General features: G+C 40.3%; 2 protein-coding genes across 7 annotated transcripts in view; both read left to right on the top strand.

The window, feature by feature from the left end:
- LOC133547481 (gastrula zinc finger protein XlCGF57.1-like) overlaps positions 1–11,290 on the top strand; it is a 63,473-nt gene extending 52,183 nt beyond the window's left edge. For 5 of the 6 annotated variants that reach the window (XM_061893193.1, XM_061893192.1, XM_061893169.1 and 2 more), the window contains one exon: positions 9,378–11,290. In XM_061893193.1, the coding sequence (XP_061749177.1) occupies positions 9,378–10,360 (983 nt within the window). In that variant the 3' untranslated portion in view covers positions 10,361–11,290. The remainder of the gene's footprint in view (positions 1–9,377) is intronic. The other variant, XM_061893175.1, reaches the window with a different exon arrangement.
- LOC133547611 (gastrula zinc finger protein XlCGF8.2DB-like) overlaps positions 1–16,886 on the top strand; it is a 215,746-nt gene that overhangs the window by 81,082 nt on the left and 117,778 nt on the right. The gene's annotated exons all lie outside the window — the stretch shown is intronic.

Raw genomic sequence — 16,886 nt, 5'->3', positions numbered from 1 at the left:
CCCCTGACTTTTGAAACACTAAATACATTTTATTTGATCAACAAAAAAAAATCACTGATACTTGTGACAAAAAACATAAATGAGCCTGAAAAATATTAAAATAATATTGAACCAATATTGATACAACTCTAGTTTTGACAATACCAAAATTTGGGTCGGCCGCCAGGAAGACGTTTGTCTGATTTAATTATGTAAAGTTGCCGACCAAACACTTAAACATTTGAACGGTATTCTTTTTTTCAAATTCAATTTGATGTACTTGACAATATGATGCGTATATATTGTGTAAATCTGATGTGTACAGTATATTGCTTTACAATTCAATAAAACTAATATAAAGAAAGTCACGAGTCAGTGCCTGCGCAACGCTGGAGGACACCGGAACCATTGCGGTCTTGCTGTGGTTTCGACACGGGCATATTTAAACAACGTACACCAACAGCAGCACTTGACCGAAACAAAGAGAAAAAAATAATCCTAGAGTTTAGCTACAATAAGAAGACAGAAAAGAAACCAGCGCGTATTAAATACCTCAGGTATGTTAAAGTCTCTTTAATTTGATGCATGTATTTGCGTAACGACGACAAATTAGTGAAATGTGTCAATTAGATGTTACAAATGTTGCGCAGTTGTAAAACCTGCAGGATAGTCTTTTGGATGTTAAATTGATTCAAATATTAATCTGCTACAACATTGTTATCATTTTACGTAAAAATGGTGGCAATTTGCAAAAAAGTTTGTCCAGGTAAAAATGTGTCTTGTTTTTTTGCCTTGCTTACTAGATATACGGTGTTATCGCGATATTTTGACGATTCGCCTCCTTAGTTCATATACGGTTATTGCGATGATTTGACGATGATAATTAAGCATACGCTGTAATGCAAATTCTCGGCCGAAACCGAAAATGAGGCAACCGTGGCCAAAAAAACCAAATCGCCGATTTTTTATTTTTTTTAGCCTATGCTATTTTTAATACCATTCAATTTATGGCTATGACTACTTACTCTTCTCCTTAATATCAAGGCTTTTTTTTTTTTTTTTTGCACAATTCATTTTTTAACCTTCAGATAATACAACAATTTTAACAATAATTTGCCATTGATATTCCAACACTATCAAATGGTAGATGGCATGGAAACAAAGACTTTGATTGATTAATTGATTGATACTTTTATTAGTAGATTGCACAGTTCAGTACATATTCAGTACAATTGACCACTAAATGGTAACACCCCAATAAGTTTTTCAACTTGTTTAAGTCGGGGTCCACATTAATCAATTCATGGTACAAATATATACTATCAGCATAATACAGTCATCACACAAGTTAATCATCATAGTATGCACATTGAATTATTTACATTATTTACAATCCGGGGGGTGGGATGAGGAGCTTTGGTTGATATCAGAACTTCAGTCATCAACAATTGCATCAACAGAGAAATGTGGACATTGAAACAGTGTAGGTCTTATTTAGTAGGATATGTACAGCCAGCAGAGAACATAGTGAGTTCACATAGCATAAGAACAAGTATATACATTAGAAGTACATTTGAGTTGTTTATAATCCGGGGAGATGGGATGTGAATGGAGGAGGGTATTAGTAAAGTGTTGAAGTTGCCTGGAGGTGTTGTTTTAGAGCAGTTTTGAAGGAATATAGAGATGCACTTACTTTTATACCTGTTGGGAGTGCATTCCACATTGATGTGGCATAGAAAGAGAATGAGTTAAGACCTTTGTTAGATCGAAATCTGGGTTTAACGTGGTTTGGGGAGCTCCCCCTGGTGTTGTGGTTATGGCGGTCATTTACATCAAGGAAGTAATTTGACATGTACTTCGGTATCAAGGAGGTGTAGCGGATTTTATAGACTAGGCTCAGTGCAAGTTGTTTTACTCTGTCGTCCTCCACCCTGAGCCAGCCCACTTTGGAGAAGTGGGTTGGATTGAGGTGTGATCTGGGGTGGAGGTCTAAAAGTAACCGGATTAGCTTATTCTGGGATGTTTGGAGTCTAGATTTGAGACAACAAGCATGTTAGCATCTTGCAATAATCTTTCATAGGTATGATTTATTTAAAGATGTCCGATGGTAGCTTTTTTGCCAATATTCCGATATTGTCCAATTCTTAATTACAAATTCCGATATCAACCGATACCGATATATACAGTTGTGGAATGAACACATTATTATGCCAAATTTTGTTTTGATGCCGCTGGATGCATTAAACAATGAAACAAGATTTTCCAAAATAAATCAACTCAAGTTATGGAAAAAAATGCCAACATGGCACAGCCATATTTATTATTGAAGTCACAAAGTGCATTATTTTCTTTAACATGCCTCAAAAGAGCAGCTTCGAATTTGGGACATGCTCTCCCTGAGAGAGCATGAGGAGGTTGAGGTGGGGGGAGCGGGGGGTGTATATCGTAGCGTCCCGGAAGAATTAGTGCTGCAAGGGTTTCTGGATATTTGTTCTGGTGTGTTTGTGTTGTGTTACGGTTCGGGTGTTCTCCCGAAATGTGTTTGTCATTCTTGTTTGGTTTGGGTTCACAGTGTGGCACATATTTGTAACAGTCTTAAAGTTGTTTATACAGCCACCCTCAGTGTGACCTGTATGACTGTTGACCAAGTACAGTATGCCTTGCATTCACTTGTGTGTGTGCAAAGCCGTAGATATTATGTGACTGGGCCGGTACGCAAAGGCAGTGCCTTTAAGGTTTGTTGGCGCTCTTTACTTCTCCCTACGTCCGTGTACACATCGGCATTTTAAAAGGTCATAAATTTTACTTTTTGAAACTGATACCGATAATTTCCGAACCGATGAAGATAATTTCCGATATTACATTTTAAAACATTTATCTCTAGATTTATTTATTTAATTTTTTTTAAATAATTGATGTCTACCAATGGCACGTTTGTGCATGGACAATTAATGTCAACCGAATGAACTTCAATGACGAAATAAACAAGTTAGGATTTATGTTTAATATACAACACATTTTATTGCGTAACCTGCAAAGATTGCCGCCATTTAAGCACAAAGCTGGCATTGGCGTCGAGTTAAATGTGTATGAATACTACAGTCAACATATTGCTAGGCTGTAGATGACGTCACGTCTGGTGACTGTAGCCTCGGACTCTGCGTTTAGGTGGCAAATCCCTAAATTCCTTGCAATAGCTCGTGGAAAAAATGCTGTTCTTAAACTGGCTTCACGGTGGCAGAGGGGTTAGTGCGTCTGCCTCACAATACGAAGTTCCTGCAGTCGTGGGTTCAAATCCAGGCTCGGGATCTTTCTGTGTGGAGTTTGCATGTTCTCCCCGTGACTGCGTGGGTTCCCTCCGGGTACTCCGGCTTCCTCCCACTTCCAAAGACATGCACCTGGGGATAGGTTGATTGGCAACACTAAATTGGCCCTAGTGTGTGAATGTGAGTGTGAATGTTGTCTGTCTATCTGTGTTGGCCCTGCGATGAGGTGGCGACTTGTCCAGGGTGTACCCTGCCTTCCGCCCGATTGTAGCTGAGATAGGCGCCAGCGCCCCCCGCGACCCCGAAAGGGAATAAGCGGTAGAAAATGGATGGATGGATGGATTTGTTGACAAAGTGGTGACCCTCACCCCATCCTTGTTTGTGAATAAGTGAGCATTTCATCGAAGCTGCTTTTCTAAGTACCAATGATTGTCACACACACTCGGTGTAGCAAAATTATTCTCCGCATTTGACCAATCACCCTTGATCACCCCCTGATAGGTGAGGGGAGCAGTGGGCAGCAAGCAATCAATCAATCAATCAATGTTTACTTATATAGCCGTAAATCACTAGTGTCTCAAAGGGCTGCACAAACCACTACGACATCCTCGGTAGGCCCACATAAGGGCAAGGAAAACTCACACCCAGTGGGACACCGGTGACGATAATGACCCAGTGGGACGCCGGTGACAATGATGACTATGAGAACATGATACTGTGATACTGATGACTATGAGAACATATGAGAACATGATACTGTGAAAGATCAATCCATAATGGATCCAACACAGTCGCGAGAGTCCAGTCCAAAGCGGATCCAACACAGCAGCGAGAGTCCCGTTCACAGCGGAGCCAGCAGGAAACCATCCCAAGCGGAGGCTGATCAGCAGCGCAGAGATGTCCCCAGCCGATACACAGGCGAGCAGTACATGGCCACCGGATCGGACCGGACTCCCTCCACAAAGGAGAGTGGGACATAGAAGAAAAAGAAAAGAAACGGCAGATCAACAGCAATGGTGGCCGCGCCCGGGAATCATTTGCGGTGATTTAACCCCCAATTCCAGCCCTTGATGCTGAGTGCCAAGAAGGGAGGTAATGGGTCCCATTTTTATAGTCTCTGGTATGACTCGGCCAGGATTTGAACGCACAGCCTACCAATCTCAGGGCGGACACTCCAACCACTAGGCCACTTTAATCCCTATCATAGCACCCACTTAGTTCCAATTAGCATGTTTACCTGTGGGACGTTCTTAATAAGTGTTTGATGAGCATTCCTCAACTTTTTCAGTCTTTTTTGCCACTTCTCCAAGCTTTTTTGAAGCGTGTTGCAGGCATCAAATTCCAAATGAGCTAACATTAGCAAAAAAAAAGAACAAAGTTTTCCATTTCGAACGTTAAGTATCTTGTCTTTGCAGTCTATTCAATCGAATATAGGTTGAAAAGGTTTTGCAATAAATGGTATCCTTTTTTTATTTACGATTTACACAACATGCCAACTTCACTGGTTTTGTATAAGCCTAGCATTTATTTTGACATGTCCTAATGCTGCTAAAATTTTCTTTGCATATCGTGTGCAATGACAATAAAAGCATCTTATCCAATCCTATAACTACTGTGACTGACTGTGCAACTTATTGTCTTGTAATCAATGTACCGAAGAGCTATTCAAATGTTTCTATTTAGTGTATTACAAAGCCCGTTTCCATATGAGTTGGGAAATTGTGTTAGATGTAAATATAAACGGAATACAATGATTTGCAAATCTTTTTCCTGTTAAACCTTGGCGAGAATGAGGACTCAGGTGCAGAAGGGGTACAATTGAAACAGGCTTTATTTAACAGTTTTCTTTGAAGTCTCTGTGAACAGAGTGATTAAGGCAAGGCGGCTATAGAATCTATGATAACAAAAGACAAATGGGCAAAACGCAATAAACAGAAAATCACTCCAAAGGGAGGAAAAAGTCAATAGCAAAATTACACACAAATCTAATAACAAAAAGAACAACAATCTATGATTAGCAAAAAAGGTAAATCACTCACGCAGAGGAGACCAGAAACTCTTGTGGAGGGGGTCCGGTCCGATGACCATGGATGAAGTACTGGCTGTCCAGAGTCGAGACCCAGGATGGACCGCTCGCCTGTATCGGTTGGGGACGTCTCTACGCTGCTGATCCGCTTGAGATGGTTTCCTGTGGACGGGACTCTCGCTGCTGTCTTGGATCCGCTTGAACTGAACTCTCGCGGCTGTGTTGGAGCCACTATGGATTGAACTTTCACAGTATCATGTTAGACCCGCTCGACAGCCATTGCTTTCGGTCCCCTAGAGGGGGGGGGGTTGCCCACATCTGAGGTCCTCTCCAAGGTTTCTCATAGTCAGCATTGTCACTGGCGTCCCACTGAATGTGAATTCTCCCTGCCCACTGGGTGTGAGTTTTCCTTGCCCTTTTGTGGGTTCTTCCGAGGATGTTGTAGTCGTAATGGTTTGTGCAGTCCTTTGAGACATTTGTGATTTGGGGCTATATAAATAAACATTGATTGATTGATTGATTGATAAACAGAAAGTACGCTATAAGAAGCTGAGATAACTACAAAATAAAGCGCTCCAAGAGGAGGGGAAAAAAAGGAGGCAAAGCACTGAAATAAACACACAAAATCCTAGACCAAAAACTTTAGCAAACAAAATCACTCTTTCTCAGAGGAAACAAAGAAAACAATAAATAACGCCAGGCAATACTTAGTGAACGTGATTCAAGGTTGTAGACACGTAGCAAGACGAGATACTCTGGCACAAGACAAGAGGAGGACGAGACATTTATACACATGAGGGAGGGTGACACAGGTGGGCACAATCAGGCAATCAGGAGAGACATCAGACCAGTGAAACAGGAGGAAGGGCAAGTGACCTGAAACAAGAGGGAGAGGAGAGTTAAGCTTTCAAAATAAAACTGGAAATGACAAGACATTATGAAACCAGACAATACTTCACCCGGGTGTGACATTTCCACCCATATTCAGTTGAATGCACTACAAAGACAAGATATTTGATGTTCAAACTCATAAACTTTTTCATTTTTTTTGCAAATAATAATTATCTTAGAATTTCATGGCTGCAACACGTGCCAAAGTAGTTGGGAAAGGGCATGTTCACCACTGTGTTACATCACCTTTTCTTTTAACAACACTCAAACGTTTGGGAACTCAGGAAACCAATTGTTGAAGCTTAGAAAGTGGAAATCTTTCCCATTCTTGTTTTATGTAGAGCTTCAGTCGTTCAACATTCCGGGGTCTCCGCTGTCGTATTTTACGCTTCATGATGCGCCACACATTTTTGATGGGAGACAGGTCTGGACTGCATGCGGGCCAGGAAAGTACCTGTACTCTTTTTTTTTTTTTTTTTTTTTACAGAGCCACGCTGTTGTAACACGTGCTGAATGTGGTTTGGCATTGTCTTGCTGAAATAAGCAGGGGTGTCCATGAAAAAGACGGCGCTTAGATGGCAACATATGTTGTTCCAAAACCTGTATGTACCTTTCAGCAATATTGGTGCCTTCACAGATGTGTAAGTTACCCATGCTTTGGGCATTAATGCACCCCCATACCATCACAGATACTGGCTTTTGAACTTTGCGTCAATAACAGTCTGGATGGTTCGCTTCCCCTTTTGTCCGGATGACACGATGTCGAATATTTCCAAAAACAATTTGAAATGTTGACTCATCAGACCACAGAACACTTTTCCAGTTTGCATCAGTCCATCTTAGATGATCTTGGGCCCAGAGAAGCCGGCGGCGTTTCTGGATGTTGTTGATAAATGGCTTTTGCTGTGCATAGTAGAGCTTTAACTTGCACTTACAGATGTAGCGACCAACTGTTTTTAGTGACAGTGGTTTTCTGAAGTGTTCCTGAGCCCATGTGGTGATATCCTTTAGAGGTTGATGTCGGTTTTTGATACAGTGCCGTCTGAGGGATCGAAGGTCACGGTCATTCAATGTTGGTTTCCGGCCATTCCGCTTACGTGGAGTGATTTCTCCAGATTCTCTGAACCTTTTGATGATCTTATGGACCGTAGATGTTGAAATCCCTAAATTTCTTGCAATTGCACTTTGAGAAACGTTGTTCTTAAACTGTTTTGACTATTTGCTCACGCAGTTGTGGACAACGGGGTGTACTTCGCCCCATCCTTTCTTGTGAAAGACTGAGCATTTTTTGGGAAGCTGTTTTTATACGCAATCATGGCACCCACCTGTTCCCAATTAGCCCGCACACCTGTGGGATGTTCCAAATAAGTGTTTGATGAGCATTCCTCAACTTTATCAGTATTTATTGCTACCTTTCCCAACTTCTTTGTCACGTGTTGCTGGCATCAAATTCTATTATTTGCAAAGAAAAAAATGTTTATCAATTTGAACATCAAATATCTTGTCTTTGTAGCATATTCAACTGAATATGGGTCGAAAATTATTTGCAAATCATTGTATTCTGTTTATACTTTCGGTCCCCTAGAGAGGGGGTGTTGCCCACATCTGAGGTCCTCTCCAAGGTTTCTCATAGTCAGCATTGTCACTGCGTCCCACTGGATGTGAATTCTCCCTGCCCACTGGGTGTGAGTTTTCCTTGCCCTTTTGTGGGTTCTTCCGAGGATGTTGTAGTCGTAATGATTTGTGCAGTCCTTTGAGACATTTGTGATTTGGGGCTATATAAATAAACATTGATTGATTGATTGATATTTACATCTAACACAATTTCCCAACTTATACGGAAACAGGGTTTGTTGTTGAAATGCGCGGTTTGCGGTCTCATCTGCGGGGTCCGCGGATAAACCGCGGGTCGGGCGGTTGACATGACGATTAAATAGATTTTAATTAGATTCGGGCGGGTGGCGGTTGAACCATCCGCAAATATTTGATATGCATGGTTCTGTGACCGGTATCCTTTGCCATTAAAAGTGCCATTTAAGACCCGTGTCATAAAGCGAAGAAGACAATAAGAGACGCTATTATTCTCCCTAATAACTGCCGGTAGTCACCAAGATAATAAATATTAGGGCCTGCTATGAAGCCATTGGCTTTGTCGCCTACTACAACATGTAGGATCTGCTTGTCAGTCCAGCATCATGTTGTGTGTGGCCTCCACGGCAACACGCACACGACTGCAAGGCATACTGGGTGACACAGAGTACACTAATGGTTGTGATATAAACAATTTTAACACTCTTACTAATATGCGCCAAGCTGTGAAGCCACACCAATTAAGAACAACAAACACATTTCGGCAGAACATCCTCACAGTAACACAACATAAACGCAGCACAACAAATACCCAGAATCCTTTGTATTCATGACACTTCCTGACTAGTTTATACACCCCGTTAGCAGCAACCTCCCGCCCCGTGCGTCGGTAAGGTGGGCGGGGTTGGCGGCGCGGGGGTGTAAAATATATTCAGTAAGTTTCACGGATACAAAGGATTATGGGTATTTGTTGTGTTGCGTTTATGTTGTGTTACTGTGAGGATGTTCTGCCGAAATGTGTTTGTCAATCTTGTTGGGTATGGCTTCGCAGCGTGGCGCATATTAGTAAGTGTTAAAGTTTGTTTATATCACAATCATCAGTGTACTCTGTATCACCCAGTATGCCTTTCAATCTTGAACGGGTAATTGCGGCAATGTTGCCGGACCAACAATCGTTTCGTACATGTTGTTGAAGGTGTCAAAGTCAATGGCTTCACAGCACGCCCATATTCTTGTAATCAGGATGAACGCTATTGGATAGTCGCGGGAACGTTAGCGGCTCCAATTGTCATCATTACTCTGTGAAACAGGTTTAAATAGCTCTGTGAGTGGTAAAGGCGGACAACCTCTGATGTATTTCAGCGGGCGGGTACGGTCCTGATAAAATGTTGGTTCGGGTGGATGGCGGGTTGATGACGACTTAGGTGGTGCGGATGCGAATGATATAATTGCCTATCCGCGCATCTCTAGTTTGTAGATTCTGCAACTACTGTTTGGATCCCAATGTACGCAATATCTGAAGAGCATGGGGAAAAAAAGCATTTCACTGTAGTGTACTCTGCTTGTAACAAATAAAACCTTGAACCTTATGATGAAAATTGTTGTTGTTTTTCTTTCTCTTGCAGACGTTAGGATGGACCAGGAGGAGTCACAGTCCCCCCATGTCAAAGAAGAAGAAGAGGAGGAGCAAGGGTGGACTCGGCAAGATGCCGACGTCAGAAAGTTCCCGGTAATTCGTGTTATTGTGAAAAGCGAGGAAGACGAAGATGAATCTCAGTGGTCACAGCGCGATAACGGGCAAGGTGAGGAGAAGAGAAGATCAGACGCAAAGCGCCCGCTGACTCCGCTGTTGGATTGTGTCGACACAACGTCACAATCTCCTGACACTGATGATTATGAAGACTTAAACGCTAAGACTCGTCACGCTGACAAGAAACACTTTAAATGCTCTCAATGTGACAAAACGTTTGGTGAACGGTGGATTTTGAAGCGACACATAAGGGTCCACACAGTGGGGAAACCCTTCTTTTGCTCGGTTTGCAGTAAAAGCTTCAAAGTGGAGGAATATTTAATCATTCACATGAGGACGCACACTGGAGAAAAACCGTTCATCTGCTCTATTTGTGGAAGACGATTCTCTCTGAAGAGCAGTTTGATGAAACACACGAGAACACACACGGGAGAAAAACCCTTTTCTTGTTCGATCTGCGGCAAAACCTTTGCCGCGAAGGGACACTTGACCGCGCACACAAGGACGCACACCGGCGAAAAACCGTACTCCTGCTCAGTGTGCAACACAAGTTTTAGCGATTGTTCCGCACTAGGGAGGCACACACGAACGCACACGGGTGAGAAACCTTTCATTTGTTCACTTTGTGGCAAAAGGTTCGCTCAAAAGGGCAATTTAATGGCGCACATGAATAGACATACTGGCGATAAACCATTTTCCTGCTCCTTCTGTGGTCAAACATTCTCTCGAAAGGGGATTTTGCTGAAACACACGAGAAGACACACTGGCGAGAAACCGTTCAGGTGTGATATGTGCAATAAAAGTTTTACTTACAAGTACCAGTTGAACAAACACAAGTGTGCTGATGTAAAGCACTAACATGAAATGTATCATGCTGTAAATCAAATATCCATATATTCTTCCTGTGTGCATCTGTTCTAAAACAAAAGTATTCACACTAAATTAATAATAAACATAAATTGCTGAAGAGCTCTCATTTTAAGAACACACTCAAACACAGCCATGATCACTTTTACATCTCGAAAGGGATTCAAACCTTCGATACGGTCTATTATCCGAATGCTTCAGTTTGATTTGGACCTAAACTTTTTTGGGGGGTTTTTCCGTCTTGCCTCCGGTGAGGGCGGTCGCATTTTTTTCCGCTCCATCTTCTCCCAGCTTGCTCCCTTTTTTTTTTGTCTTGTCTGAACTCTTTTGAAGCCTCTTTCTTTGCGCTGTCCTCAAATCTAAACATCAGACAAACGAACATCCTCATCTACGATTTGACTCCCTTGAACGGCCTTGACGCTGTGGAAACAGGACCAGGCTTTTCTGAAAACACCCCGAAGGACACCTCAATGATAGACGCTTTTGACCTCCCTCCCTCCTCAACGACACCTGGAGTCGAACTTTCGCAGATCAGCCTCGGTCTAAAAAACATTACATCATCCAACCCAAGACAATTGGGCATACACGCGCACACACCCCCACCCCACGCCTTTACCACCGCTTTTTCCCCTCTGGTGATGGTCGGATGGCAGCGCTTCAAAGCAGCAGTCGCCTTCCAGGGCCCCAACTTCCCGCCCCTCTATTGTGAGTTTGTCGTGATTAAATATAACGTGTTTGTGCATTGCACGGAGCTTTTTTCCCCCACTCCCGACTAGGCCTCCCTTAGGAGACCAGTCTAGATTGTATTTTTTTACTCATCTTCTTCCCCACTGTTCTGTAACCCTGTTTGTTTGTCTAATATTGAACGGGTTTGTGCTGTAAACAAAAATGTTGTTGTACTTGTTGCAATGACAATAAAGACCTACCTATCTAAATTTTTATTTTTATTTATTTTTAGCTGAACACAAAGTCCTTATATCGACTTAAACCCCTCAAAATCGTTTCTCAAGGTGTCCAAAGTCTGGTCTGCAGCTCATTTTTAATAGGCTCTCTGCATGTTATAATAATTTACAAAAATAACCATATATATTATTCTTGTACATATACAGTCGTGGTCAAAAGTTGACATACACTTGTAAAGAACATAATGTCATGGCTGTCTTGAGTTTCCAATAATTTATTCTACTCTTATTTTTGTGTGATAGAGTGATTGGAGTACATACTTGTTGGTGACAAAAACATTCATGAAGTTTCGTTCTTTTATGAGTTTATTATGGGTCGACTGAAAATGTGACCAAATCTGCTGGGTCAAAAGTATACAAACAGCAATGTTAATAGTTGGTTACGTGTCCCTTGGCAAGTTTCACTGCAATAATGGGCTTTTGGTAGCCACCCACAAGCTTCTGGTTGAATTTTTGACCACTCCTCTTGACAAAATTGGTGCAGTTCAACTAAATTTGCTGGTTTTCTGACATGGACTTGTTTCTTCAGCATTGTCCACATGTTTAAGTCAAGACTTTGGGAAGGCCATTCTAAAACATTCATTCTAGCCCAGTGGTCGGCCTCAGGAGTTCGGCGGAGGTCCAAACACCCAACTCATTGTGTAAATACAAACTGACTTATGTGCAGGTGTGTAATTTGTTGTGAGTTTATGCACTGTGATGGTTTTTGTTGTTTGAACAAGGTGAAGTTCATACACGGTTCATTTTGTGCACCGGTAAAAAAAAACATGGTAACACTTCAGTACGGGGGACATATTCAGCATTAATTAGTTGCTTATTAACATGCAAATTAGTAACATATTGGATCTTAACTAGTCATTATTAAGTACTTATTAATGCCTTATTCGGCATGGACTTATTATAACCCTAACTCTCTAACCCTGACCCTAACCCGAACCAAATAACTCAAAATTAAGTTTGTATTACTTAGAATATGTTCCCCTAGTGTCCAAATAACTCTAAATTAAGTCTTTGTTACTTAGAATATGTTCCCCTAGTGTCCAAATAACTTTAAATTAAGTCTTTGTTACTTAGAATATGTTCCCCTAGTGTCCAAATAACTTTAAATTAAGTCTTTGTTACTTAGAATATGTTCCCCTAGTGTCCAAATACCTCAAAATTAAGTCTTTGTTACTTAGAATATGTTCCCCTAGTGTCCAAATAACTTTAAATTAAGTCTTTGTTACTTAGAATATGTTCCCCTAGTGTCCAAATAACTCTAGATTAAGTCTTTGTTACTTAGAATATGTTCCCCTAGTGTCCAAATAACTTTAAAGTAAGTCTTTGTTCCTTAAAATATGTTCACCTAGTGTCCAAATAACTCTAAATTAAGTCTTTGTTACTTAGAATATGTTCCCCTAGTGTCCAAATAACTCTAAATTAAGTCTTTGTTACTTAGAATATGTTCCCCCAGTGTCCAAATATCTCTAAATTAAGTCTTTGTTACTTAGAATATGTTCCCCTAGTGTCCAAATAACTCTAAATTAAGTCTTTGTTACTTAGAATATGTTCCCCGAGTGTCCAAATAACTCTAAATTAAGTCTTTGTTACTTAGAATATGTTCCCCGAGTGTCCAAATAACTCTAAATTAAGTCTTTGTTACTTAGAATATGTTCTCCTAGTGTCCAAATAACTCTAAATTAAGTCTTTGTTACTTAGAATATGTTCCCCTAGTGTCCAAATAACTCTAAATTAAGTATTTGTTACTTAGAATATGTTCCCCGAGTGTCCAAATAACTCAAAATTAAGTCTTTGTTTCTTAGAATATGTTCCCCTAGTGTCCAATTACCTCAAAATTAAGTCTTTGTTACTTAGAATATGTTCACCTAGTGTCCAAATAACTCTAAATTAAGTCTTTGTTACTTAGAATATGTTCCCCTAGTGTCCAAATAACTCTAAATTAAGTATTTGTTACTTAGAATATGTTCCCCGAGTGTCCAAATACCTCAAAATTAAGTCTTTGTTACTTAGAATATGTTCCCCTAGTGTCCAAATAACTCAAAATTAAGTCTTTGTTACTTAGAATATGTTCCCCTAGTGTCCAAATAACTCTAAATTAAGTCTTTGTTTCTTAGAATATGTTCCCCTAGTGTCCAATTACCTCAAAATTAAGTCTTTGTTACTTAGAATATGTTCCCCTAGTGTCCAAATACCTCAAAATTAAGTCTTTGTTTCTTAGAATATGTTCACCTAGTGTCCAAATAACTCTAAATTAAGTATTTGTTACTTAGAATATGTTCCCCTAGTGTCCAAATAACTCTAAATTAAGTCTTTGTTACTTAGAATATGTTCCCCTAGTGTCCAAATAACTCTAAATTAAGTCTTTGTTACTTAGAATATGTTCCCCTAGTGTCCAAATAACTCTAAATTAAGTCTTTGTTACTTAGAATATGTTCCCCGAGTGTCCAAATAACTCTAAATTAAGTCTTTGTTACTTAGAATATGTTCCCCTGGTGTCCAAATAACTCTAAATTAAGTCTTTGTTACTTAGAATATGTTCCCCTGGTGTCCAAATAACTCAAACTTAAGTCTTTGTTTCTTAGAATATGTTCCCCTAGTGTCCAAATACCTCAAAATTAAGTCTTTTTTACTTAGAATATGTTCCCCTAGTGTCCAAATAACTTTAAATTAAGTCTTTGTTACTTAGAATATGTTCCCCTAGTGTCCAAATAACTCTAAATTAAGTCTTTGTTACTTAGAATATGTTCCCCTAGTGTCCAAATAACTTTAAATTAAGTCTTTGTTACTTAGAATATGTTCCCCTAGTGTCCAAATAACTCTAGATTAAGTCTTTGTTACTTAGAATATGTTCCCCTAGTGTCCAAATAACTCTAGATTAAGTCTTTGTTACTTAGAATATGTTCCCCTAGTGTCCAAATAACTCTAAATTAAGTCTTTGTTACTTAGAATATGTTCCCCGAGTGTCCAAATAACTCTAAATTAAGTCTTTGTTACTTAGAATATGTTCCCCGAGTGTCCAAATAACTCTAAATTAAGTTGTTGTTACTTAGAATATGTTCCCCATAACAAAGTGTTACCAAAAACATATAACTTTATTTTGAATTTGTAAAAAAATAATAATAATAATTTAAAAAAATTCACTAAAGAAAATTTTGGTGAATGCGTATATGAAACTGTTGGGGTTCGGTACGTCCAACAAGGTTAAGAACCACTGTTCTAGCCTGATGTAGCCATTTTTTTTTTACCACTTTTGACGTGTGTTTGGGGTCATTGTCCTGTTGGAACACCCAACTGCCCCCAAGACCCAACTTCTGGGCTGATGATTTTAGGTTGTCCTGAAGAATTTGGAGGTAATCTTCCTTTTTCCATTGTCCCATTTACTCTCTGTAAAGCACCAGTTTCATTGGAAGCAAAACAGCCCCAGAGCATATTACTACCACCACCATGTTTGACGTTAGGGGTGGTGTTCCTTGTATTGAATGTCTCACATTTTCTCCTCCAAACATATTGCAGGGTATTGTTGCCAAACAGCTCAATTTTTGTTTCATCTGCAAGTCCATGTCAGAAAACCAACACGTTTAGCTGAACCGCACCAATTTTTCCAAGAGAAGTGGTTAAAATTTCAACCACAAGCTTGTGGATGGCTACCAAAAGCGCCTTATTGCAGTGAAACTTGCCAAGGGACATGTAACCGAATATTAACATTGCTGTATGTATACTTTTGACCCAGCACATTTGCTCACATTTTCAGTAGACCCATAATAAATTCAAAAAAGAACCAAAATTCACGAAGGTTTTTTATGACCAACAAGTATGTGCTCCGATCACTCTATCACAAAAAATAAAAGTTGTAGAAATTATTGGAAACTCAAGACAGTCATGACATTATGTTCTATACAAGTTTATGAAAACTTTTGACCACGACTGTATGTAACATTAAAAGCCTACTGAAATGAGATTTTCTTATTCAAACGGGGATAGCAGGTCCATTCTATGTGTCATACTTGATCATTTCGCGATATTGCCATATTTTTGCTGAAAGGATTTAGTAGAGAACATCGACGATAAAGTTTGCAACTTTTGGTCGCTAATAAAAAAGCCTTGCCTGTACCGGAAGTAGCAGACGATGTTCGCGTGACGTCACGGGTTGTGGAGCTCCTCACATCCTCACATTGTTTACAATCATGGCCACCAGCAGCGAGAGCGATTCGGACCGAGAAAGCAACGATTTCCCCATTAATTTTAGCGAGGATGAAAGATTCGTGGATGAGGATAGTGAGAGTGAAGGACTAGGAAAAAAAAAAAAGACAGGGCAGTGGGAGCGATTCAGATGTTATTAGACACATTTACTAGGATCATTCTGGAAATTTTCTTATCTGCTTATTGTGATACTAGTGTTGTAGTGAGATTATACTGTCGTACCTGAGAGTCGGAGGGGTCTGGACACGGGTGTGGTGACCGCCAGTGTCTCTGAGGGAAGCCACGTTTCTCGACGAGGCGAAGCCGGTCGGAGGAGGCAAGACAGTCCGCAGCTGCCTCTTTGACAGGGTTCACGAGGAACGACGTAAACTCCGCTCATGTCTACGGTAAGAGCCGACTTATTACCACAATTTTCTCACCGAAACCTGCCGGTTGACATATGGTGGGGAACCATGTTCGCTTGACCGCTCTGTTCCATAGTAAAGCTTCACCTTTGGGAATGTAAACAAGGAACCACCGGCTGTGTTTGTGTTGCTAAAGGCAGCTGCAATACACCGCTTCCCACCTACAGCTTTCTTCTTTGACGTCTCCATTATTAATTGAACAAATTGCAAAAGATTCACCAACACAGATGTCCAGAATATTGTGTAATTATGCGACTAAAGCAGACGACTTACAGCTGGGATCGGGCTGGAAAAAAATGTCCGCTACAATCCGTGACGTCACACGCACGTGTCATCATACCGCGACGTTTTCCACTGGATACTAAGCGCGGAAGTTTAAATTGCAATTTAGTAAACTAAAAAGGCCGTATTGGCATGTGTTGCAATGTTAATATTTCATCATTGATATATAAACTATCAGACTGCGTGGTCGGTAGTAGTGGCTTTCAGTAGGCCGTTAATTTGCTTTGTTACGTTTAGATGTGCATTTTTGTTTGTTGACCCATATTAGGTTGGTTTTACCATATTTATTGTAATAAATGTATCAAAAAGTCATCGGCATATTTAAATTGTTCTTACTGGTTTGTACACAACTGCTGTAAAGTAGTTGTAATACTATAGTATAGCTTCAGTGTTTCCCACAGGACAGGCATCTATTTGTGGTGGTGTCGTTTACCAAGCAAAGGTAACACGCAAGGACATTAACACATCCGACACGTACGTAGGATTAACCGAAGGAGCGTTCAAAACAAGATGGAATAATCACAACGCCTCCTTTAGAAACCAGACTTTGCAGAATTCTACAGAACTCAGCAAACACATTTGGAACCTCAAAGACAATAATGTTGAATATTCAATAACATGGCAAATTCTTGCATCCAGCACACCTTACAACAGTGGTAATAAAAGATG

This window comes from Nerophis ophidion, linkage group LG02, assembly GCF_033978795.1.
Source record: "Nerophis ophidion isolate RoL-2023_Sa linkage group LG02, RoL_Noph_v1.0, whole genome shotgun sequence".
Classification (NCBI taxonomy): domain Eukaryota; kingdom Metazoa; phylum Chordata; class Actinopteri; order Syngnathiformes; family Syngnathidae; genus Nerophis; species Nerophis ophidion.
The sequence above is the reverse complement of the archived record's forward strand: the minus strand, read 5'-3'. Positions and strand labels throughout refer to the sequence as shown.